Source organism: Tachysurus vachellii, chromosome 16 (genome assembly GCF_030014155.1).
Source record: "Tachysurus vachellii isolate PV-2020 chromosome 16, HZAU_Pvac_v1, whole genome shotgun sequence".
NCBI classification, from domain to species: domain Eukaryota; kingdom Metazoa; phylum Chordata; class Actinopteri; order Siluriformes; family Bagridae; genus Tachysurus; species Tachysurus vachellii.
The window spans coordinates 14,991,845-15,001,887 of record NC_083475.1 but is presented as its reverse complement, the minus strand read 5'-3'; the positions used below and the strand labels follow the sequence as shown (position 1 = coordinate 15,001,887).

Sequence of the window (10,043 nt, the reverse complement as noted above, 5' to 3'; positions counted from 1 at the left end):
ATTGTGGTGTCAACATAATAACAAATTATTGGACATAAAAAACTTTGCATACATTTTAATCACATATAGAACCTGTTAACCAACTTGGAAAAGTTATAAATAATGCCAGAAAAGAACGCATATTTTAAAATGCCTATTGAAACTGGAATATTTGTTTAAATAGTTCATCTAATATCTGTACGTTGCATGCAATAACTCTGGGTTTATGGGGTTCTCTGCCTGGCATGGAATTGTGTGTCTGGAGCTGAAGCAGGCAGTGGATTCAACCTTACTGTGGTTATACAGAATGGGAACCTCATTTCATGGAAAAGAGGAAGAGGTGGAAAGACCACCTCAAAATGTGGTTGTGGTAGCAGTTAAATCACCCTCCACCCAGACGGCAAGCTTGTTTCCACCTCCTCCCTCTCCTTCAGCTGTCGCCTCCCACTTTGCCCCTCATTTCCCTTCGTCCTAGTGGATCAGTTCGGAAGAATCAGTAAGCAGCTGTATGATGTGTGCTGTCCACAAAAGATGGACTCTTAAAGGCTGAGCAGAATGTATTTTGGGGGGGAAAGTGGGCTTTGAATGAGTAAAGGAACTTGGTGTGGCTTTGAAGTGTGGGCCTCCTTTCCATTCTGAGGGGCCACAATGGACAAAGGTCAGGGGCTTATGGGTGGGCCATATCTCCCCAGAGAGGGTGGCAGAGAGAGGAAGATAGACAGAAGAGGCAGTACAGCAAAAACCTTTCAGATTTCAACAATTTATTACAGAGATGTGAAAAAACTGCGGCATTCAATTGATATTCTGCATGATGTAAGAATCTACGAATCATCAATTTTGTAATACTGAGATGTTTATAATTAGGATGTTTTGGATGCTAAATAAATGTACACTGTTATGCTGCCAATTGTATGTACAATATTAATCTCAAAAACATGACTACTATGTATACTATGGGTTAAATATAAACACATTTGATCAGTGTTTATCAAGAATAAATTGTCATTCATTTTCAGTGAGAGCTCGTGACTTCCGGTGACATGGCAACTAGATGTAGGTGTGTCCAGTGATAAAATCGCTGTATATGTGAACGTAGCATAAGGCAGCAAAGTGAGGTAGTAAACATCTACAGAAGATGTGGTCCCCAGGAAGCTCCAAGAAGATTCTCCTGGATGGATAATCAGCTGGGTAAGAAATATAGATGCTTACTGTCAGGTGTACTGTGTGCTACAAATAAGCTCTGTGGCAGCAAGAGAAAAAAGATCTAATGGTTCATTGAGGTCTGGATGACAGGAGATTCAGTCACAAAGACTTACTCCACTGGCTACAGTTTCAAGTAGAGGCAGTAACTAGTTTTTTAATTAGAAAAAAATATTTAAGAATAAATTACTTTTTTACAGTGTAGAGAATATAATAACTGACCTTTTAGAAATGTTTCAGTTTCAGTACCAGACCCAATTAAGCACACTGGTTATTTTAATTGTTACAGTTCTACATTATTGCCTTTCCTAAAGAACCCCAGAAAAATCATTTTTAATGGTAAACAAATGCAAAAAAAAACTTCAGAGACAACAGCAGTCACAAGCACCCATTTTATTGTGCTGAATAAGGCAGTGAATATCTATAAAGAGAACTTTTTTAATCATTTTTTTAACAGGCAAGTAATTCGAAGTGGAATTATAGACAGCGATACTAGGTGAAACAGAGATAGCCATAAATGTTAGAAAGCATTGGAAGTTATATATTAGGTGGAGGAGGCCAAGAACAGGCGACCGTCTCTCCCCACAGCTAATGAAACTACATAACATTGCATAATGAAAGAAAAATGCTTTTGAACAAGGTAACTGTCCAGTCCAACTGTGACTGAAAGGCAGAGGCAGAGATGAACAGTCTTATAAAATGTATCACCCATAAAAATATATATGTTTTCCCTGGAGTCAGCCACCTGAATTTAACTGAATTTAAGCAGATTGAATAATGAGGTAAAAAAAAAAAAAAAAAAAAAAAAAGAGGCCCTCTTGGAGGTAGTAGTGTGTATTCGATTGTACTAGAACATGTTATCAAAGTCGACTTCATTAAGACACCCACAGCGAAAAGCACATTAACAGTGGCTCATGTGGATACACATTCAAACCAACAGATCAAGTCAAGAAAGGACTCAAGAACATTATGACATTTTGTCAGTAATACACACTGTTAGACATGTGCATCATAGCAGACAGTCCTTTTCACTTGTGATGTCTTTTCCCTAAAGCAGTGAACGTGATTCTTGCAAAGAGATGTTTGTTAGCGGTGAGTAAATATGACTACACAGTATATGGTGTCTGCTGATGAAGAGATGTTTTAGGAGTCTTCAGTATTTCTGCAAATGCAGAAAAAAACAGAATATACATTTCAGTGCAGTTATAAAAACGATGGCTCTCTGCAGGTACGGAGTTTACTTCCGGTATGTGAACGTGTCTGCAAAAACTCTACTTCTTCTTCTGGCTGATTTGAAATCCTTTTAAATCACACATTCAGTTCATCCTTTACATTTCTCTTTGGGTTTAACATAGGTGCATAGTTTTAACTTGTAAAACATTTTGTTTCACATCCACGCCTCAGCACTTTAGAGTTATCAGCATGGCTCCACCCCCTTGTTACTTTATACAGTAGTGAGATGTTTTAGTCAAAACCCTTGCATTCTAATCATGCTTTTATTAAATGTAACATGAAAAATGTGAGGATAAAGTTTTCCAGTTCAATTCCTTCAGACGGGAAAAGAACTCCATTTGCAGAATTTCTACATCACCACAAAAGAGATACATTTCTAGTGAACAGACATGGATGTTGATTTGATTTGAGTTTACAATTCCTTTCATGCTGTTTTAATTTAATCAATCACTGTCGGTAATGTGACCCGTAACAGTACGTTATTTTTGCTCATTTGAGCTAAGCCCCTGGATCTGACAGAGCAGTTGGATATCACTGTAAATAGGAGTTGCATTTACTCACAGAGCAGGAATCTGTTTCAGCCGAATAAATTTTAATTTCATTTTATTTCTCCCAAAATAGTCAATTTTTAAAATGATAAATGGCAGGACCTACCTACACGGTGAATACACCAAATTAAACTGCTTTTACATAAATCACATAAAACGACAGTAAACTGAAGGTCTTTACGGGGAGCTAAACTTTCTGATGTATCTACAGCCCCCAGAAGAGCTGCATTTCCTTTTGGATGCTTTATAAAAAAGCAAATAAAGGTCATTTATGTCTTTGCCATTAAGGTGCTTCATAATGTGACAATATTTTCAACTAGGTAAGTGACTTTTTTTTGTACTGCTAAATATGTAGACAGTTATTTAGCCTTACAGTGTTTGAGCGAGATCTAATGTTGGTTTGCAGCTGCCATGCTAAAGGTAGCCACACCAAGCAACTATGAATGTGTCAATTCAGGAGGCATGTCTGCTGCTCCACTAGCTTTCCGTGAGGCTCTACCTCAGACCCAGTTGAGAATACCAGTTAGCGGTTCAAAGGTTTTCATGATGATAATCTGAAAAAAGTGTAGCATTTCACTACATATGAAGTATTACATATAAACCTGCATGAACCACATGACAAGAACAGAAAATCACATTTGTGTAAAAGACACAAATCTTGCTAATCAAGTATATCTCGATATCTAGTAATTAAAAAAAAAATAAAGTCATGTATGCAATATACAAAATCAAAACATATATATATATATATGTATGTATGTATATATATATATATATATATATATACTTTTTAACCTGAAAAATTATCAAGTTTTTTTTTCTCTGTCTTCTCCCCCAGGAAAATGAAAATCAATTCAAATTTAATGTTTGTAAAGCATGGATTTTGTGCAGTCCTTTTTTCAGCGTACAATCATTTGAAATTGTGCTAAAATAGGCCAGGCAAAATCATTTTTTATCAAGACCGGAGGTAGGTATTTGTCAATTGATTATTAGTCTTTTTTTTTCTCTTTTTTTTTTGAGGTACATATCAGAAGAGTATGTATGTCAGAGGAAATCTACACTAAAACTCAAAGAGAAGAGAAGAAAGAAAAAAAAATAAGAGGAGCAAAGAAAATCCACTTGCAATAATATCATTTAGAGTCATACAAGCATTTGATCCATAGAAACAATTGAGTAAATCAGTACAAAACATATTCAAGTTAACTGATGTAAAACAGATGCCCCAGTTGCCAAGAAAGAAAAGAATCTTGTTACATATAACAGGTAAATGAAAGTGTTAAAAATAAAGAAACAACAATAATTAAAAAAAAAAAAACAGTACGTATTCCCTTAGCTGCTTGAGGAGTTCATCTTGGAATCCAATCACACCTCGGATTTCAGTCATCACCTGCCTGACTCTCACAAATCATTTGCAGAGCTTCTCTGTGCCATCAAACATTATTATTACAGGCATTCAAGAGAAGTTTTTTTTTTGACATTGGCACTCACTGCCATCCCCTGCTGAGTAATGAGTAGTTTATAGCAGCGTGTGTCTCATAAGCTGATTCGCTGGGTGAAGAAATCGGAGGTAGCTTTGAAATGATGAGGAGATTTTTCATGGGCAACAGTGCCGACGGGATCGAAGCCCTGAACCCCAACAAGGTCACTGTGCTTCATGGATCTTGTGTGTCTTGAGGTATAGTGTGGTTTCTTTCCTGTGGGTTATGTTTCTTGAGGTTCAGTTTTTGAGTCAGAATGTGATGACATACTTCCCTTTATGTGAAAGTACTGAACATTATGTCTTCTTTAAAGCTATTACGTCTTCTTTAAATGTTGTACAAAACAGAAAAAAAAACAGAAAGAAACACAATAACGAATCTGTACATGTAAAATGGTAAAACAAATATGCCAGGGTTGTGTATGTACAGTAGATTGCTGCATGGTTGTTCTGTAGTTCTGTTGGAGACTCGCGTCTCATTTACAATTTGCAGAAGTACGTTTTTTTTTTGTCTAGTTTTTAAGCTCACCACCGAAGATAGACAGGAAAAGTTCAAACTGAACAAACTCTGGGCTTATTTTAAGGTATTAAAGCTTAGTTATGTTTTTGGTTAAGATTTTCACTTGACGAATATATCTGATGTGATATTCTACATCATTTAAAGGTTATAATTCACCTCATATAATTTCGATACCTTAATGGCTTTTGGAGGGTTTTAAAGCCTCTAAATACCATTTATAATAAGTCAAAGCCATTCCAATTCGTGTACTCATGTTAAATATTGTTAACGTTGTTACATTTATTCTATGGAAAGACCCACTTATATTAAGGTAATTGTATATGCATACATAATGCAAACTAGTGTGAATAGGTTCCTTTTTGAAAAATCTTTGCTATGGAATTGGCTTTAAATACATCCAGCACAATATTCCTCATTAATGTTGACCCCAGACTCTATTTTCTTCTTTCTGTACTACAAAATTCTTCAAAAAAACTTTCTAATGATGGTAATTAACATTTAATAGGTCATGTTATTTTCATGTTCATATTAGTGAACATTTATCAAATAAAATGTTGTATTTTAACCTTTTATATATCTAAATACCCAGAATGGTTAATTTCTCATCTGTCTTTGGTGGTGTGACACAGAAGTAAGGTGTTTTCTGCATGTATGTGTGCACTTGTGATGGAGTAACGGTGTGTGTTGTAGGCTCTACCACAAACATTTAAATGACAAAACCAGATAGGTTTTCCTTCTCTTTTGTGTGTGTGTTGGTGTGTGTGGCAAGAGCACCAGCAGCACATCCCATGCGGCTAACTCCCGCACCTCTGTGCTACAGCAGTTTGGAATGCGGAGGTGAGCAGAATTATCATCTGCACAACGGTTGTGTTTTTTTGTCGATGTTGTTGTCGTGATTTTTGCCCCGCGTTCATGCTATGAGGTTTTGTGTGCTGATCACAAGAACAAAACCAAAACCAAAATAACAAACAAGAACAAACAAAAAATGAAACTAAGAAATGCAACAAATGAGAACGATTAACAAACTTGATAAACAAAAGTGGAAACTCAACAATAAGTGGTCAAGGCAGTCTTTTCCCTTGAAGAGAGCTGACAGCTGGATGAGGTAGAGGTAAAATGCTGTGGTTGATTAGTCCTCCTCGGGTGAGCCCTCTTCCTCCTCCTCTTCCTAAAAAGCACAAAAAACAGCCTTACTTCAATCACTGCCAATTTACACACACACACTCTGAATGACAGGACATTTGAAGGCTTTAATACTTACATTTTGAATAATGAAAAATAAATAAATAAAAAATAGTATATTAGTATAAATTGAAGAAAATTAAAAATGAAAATATTAAATTTATATTATATTTTGAGGGTTTTTTCATTATTATTATTATTATTATTATTATTATTATTATTATTATTATTATTATTATATCTACATTTAAGTTTGTAAAGCATGTGCAGTTGCCAGTACTGTAAAAATTTTGTTTAGGTCTGATTAAATCTGATCTCTATCCCCTGATTTACTTTTGCAACATCTGGCAAACACCAAAACAACTTACAGTTATCTCATTTATACAACTGAGCAATTAAGGGTTAAGGGCCATGCACAGGGGCCCAGCAGTGGCAGCTTTGTGTTCCTGGAATTCTAACATTCCAACACCTTAACCACTGAGCTACCACTGCCCTGTATTTAATATATACTCTAGCTGAGCATCAACCAGAGAAAAAGAGAGAGAGAGAGAGAGAGAGAGAGAGAGAGAGAGAGAGAGAGAGAGAGAGAGAGAGAGGAAAAAGACATTTGAGGGGAGAGTCTTTTCTGAACCAGGGTGGCGAATGCTAACACCTGACACATGCTCATGCAACATGACAAGTCAGCTGATGAGAGTGCAAACTAAACTCCCATATACATAACAAAAGCCTGCGATTGACTAGTGTTACTCTGATTGACAGGTGAGTCAGAAATACCATCCCTCACATTTAGCATGCATCTTTAATTAGAGAAGGCAAAAGAAAGGTCAGCAACAAGTAGCATGCACGGATAGCCCAACATTTATATCGCTAGCTGAGAGACGGCTCTATAGTTAAACCTAGTGAATAGCTCACTCTTTTTTCTTAATGCAAGACAAGGAATTTTACAGCTAAAGTATTTTCTAAAGTTAAACGTGTTTTTTTTCATGAAGCAGACAGAGAGGTAGGTAAATGTTCGAGCTGTGTGTGAATCGATTAAATCTGTAAGAAGTAAAAAGATATTGCAGGCAAGTAAAAAAATAAAAAATAGCCGTACATGTGTGATTAAAACCAGTCTTAGCACACATCAATACTTGAGACAAGTTATGAACTTCAATGATGAGTCAAGTGATCAAGTGAGGAGAATTTACAGACCAGGTTGTCAGTCCTGGCGTTTCTACATTCTGCTGTTTCTGGGGCTGTAATGATTGGTTTTATATTTAATTAATTAATTAATTAATTTCTAACAAAAAAATGTGTAGGACATGCCACTATGGGTTTACACATATGAATATATGGAGTGCTCTACAGACATAAATATAAGTGTGTGTGTCTTTGTGTGTGTCTGTGTGTACATTAAGGCTCTTGTTCCCAGTGCTCATCATGGCCCATGTATTCCCACACAGCAACAAATCAGGCTGCAGTTATGCATTCCCACCACAAAATGGTTCGCACCAGCAAACATAAAAGGGGAGGGAGAGAATTTCTTACCTATTCATTACTTTCCATAGGTGTCTTCCCACACTAATTAACATAGTCACTGCTGGAATATATCCTTTAACTGCACTTGAATGTATTTGCATTTGGAGAATGTTTTTTAACCAAATTCCTTTGATTTCTCATCTGTTTTTCTGTTATATCTAAAACATTGAAGTAAAAAAAGACCCTCCTTCCGATCTTCTAATCTTTAGATCTTATACTTCAGGTCAGATTCCATATCCATCGGTGAGGGCACATAAGATTATATATTGCAGAAAGATTTGATTTTATCAAGATAAGATTTATATTGGCTCTAGAGATTTACCCTGCAGGTCCCTGGCTAGACAAACAGTTGAGTCAGACATTGGGATTTGTGAAACCTTGAAAACACAAACTGGCCATGACTCTCATACACACTGATATAAGCACATAGGTTGAGCTCCAGGCATCCTTTATTGATAGACTGTGTAGATTTGGCCGGTGTGCTGAGCCCATAGCGGTCTGTATTCTCATGATTTGACATGGGTTGTATTACTCAGAAGCCATGCAGTTTCTAAATGAAATTCTTATTGCATTTTGAAGTACTAATGTGTGAGGATCAATGTGTGCTGGATATACTATGGATAAAAGCTTTGGTTACATAAAACTAGTATAAGAGTTGTAGTGTGTGTCTCTCTGTGTGTGTGCCTGTGTGCGTGTGTGTGTGTGTGTGTGTGTGTGTGTGTGTGCGTGTGTGCGTGCCTGCATGCGTGCGTGCGATCGTGTGTGCGTGTGTGTGGGTGTGCAGACTTCACCAAGAATAAATACATTTAGTTTACATACCTGAGCAGGCTTTTCTTGGACCACTTGCTGTGGCTGCAAGAAAAACAGCAAAAAAAAAAACAGGTTATAATTTTTTATCATTGATCATGGCACTGCCTACCATGCCACATAACAGCACATATCAATACCAACATTACCCAATTTATACAACTCTAAACTGCCTTCTATAAAGTGCCAACACCTAACCTTAAATTAAAGGCAAATTAGGCAGAAACACAGCAGAGCCCTTATAGTGGGCAAATGGGTGAGTTAACAAAGCCCGGATTGTGCCCTCTTAGTGTTACATCACACCCAACAAGCACTGCCACCCCACCGGAAGAGGCTCTAAGACCTCAAGCAGACAGCTGAGCAGTCTTCTGCTCTTCCAGAAACAAAAAAAGCCCTGAGAGTCCCTTGTGTTTGCAACTAAAGCTAGCCACTGCAAACACACACACACACATGCACACACACACATTACACTGGATTGTTGGGAACAGCTGGTGCATTTTGTGCCAGTTCCTGCCAGAATGTGAGCAGGCTGTAACATAGTAAATGTCAGCACCGGATGGACCTGAGTGTGTGTGTCGATAAAGTCAAATTGAGAGTAAGCGAATACAAGCTGGGAACTGTCAACCAATAATTCAGATGCCTGGTAACCATGTTTTTGTTGACAAATTTCTCCAACAAATTGTGGATGTGTCCTACATTTTAATGGCAAATCCTCTCATCAGTCACATTCATCGTGACAGATTACAGTTTGATTCCTTTATACAACGTACCATCATGGGCCTTGTGGAAGCTAATATACAAAGCTAGCTGTTCTTGAAGGTCCATACTGTATATGACAATACATGCACTGTGCCTTCACTGGTAATACTTGTGCAAGCTACACTGAATTGTCTATATTGTCTAAAAACATATATGTACATTTACTTACTTTACAGTGGAAAAATGAAAAAATATATTTTTTTATAATAATGGTCATGACATTTACTATAGACATCATTTTGGAGCTAGCATGGTAATGACCATGTGATAGGATTTTAATGGGAACTCAAACCGAATTGTTTTACCTACCCTTTAAAAACTGAAACGTGATCCTTTATTTTCCAATTTTATACATCAAATTGGAAATTGGATAAACAGTAAATATGACTTTTACAATTTTCCTGTTCCAAAATAAAACTAAAAAGCCAAAGTATTCAGTTACACATTAGAAGACTGAAATGGTTACAATAAAAAAAAAAGTTCAGTGAAAGCAAGTCAATTTCCATGCAAATATTTGATAAAGGATCAAGAGAAACTTGTCTCAAAATCATTTTGTGTTTTACATCTTAACACCTCTATAAACCTGTAGTTGCAAATCTCCATGTGAAGAGTGAGTTCCCACAGATCTCTTCCCCATCACTGACTGTGGAATGTAGCTCAGGACAAACAGTATTTGAAACCAGAACTCTATAGGTAGAGAGGCCCCCCATTTTCTATGGCTCAGAACGTTCCCTCCACCTCCTTCCCTTCTGCCCCATCTGCACAAAAGGGGAAATCTTGGCATTGTCTTTCACAAGGCTGAAGCTCTACTTTGAAGTTG

General features: G+C 36.9%; 1 protein-coding gene across 1 annotated transcript in view; it reads right to left on the bottom strand.

Moving 5' to 3' along the window:
• Positions 1–1,557: 1,557 nt before the first annotated feature.
• Positions 1,558–10,043, bottom strand: part of hmga2 (high mobility group AT-hook 2) — a 29,735-nt gene continuing 21,249 nt past the window's right edge. The window contains exons 4-5 of the mRNA XM_060890065.1: positions 8,477–8,509; positions 1,558–6,125 (exon numbers count right to left, since the gene is read on the bottom strand). Of these exons, the coding sequence (XP_060746048.1) occupies positions 6,087–6,125; positions 8,477–8,509 (72 nt within the window). The 3' untranslated portion in view covers positions 1,558–6,086. The remainder of the gene's footprint in view (positions 6,126–8,476; positions 8,510–10,043) is intronic.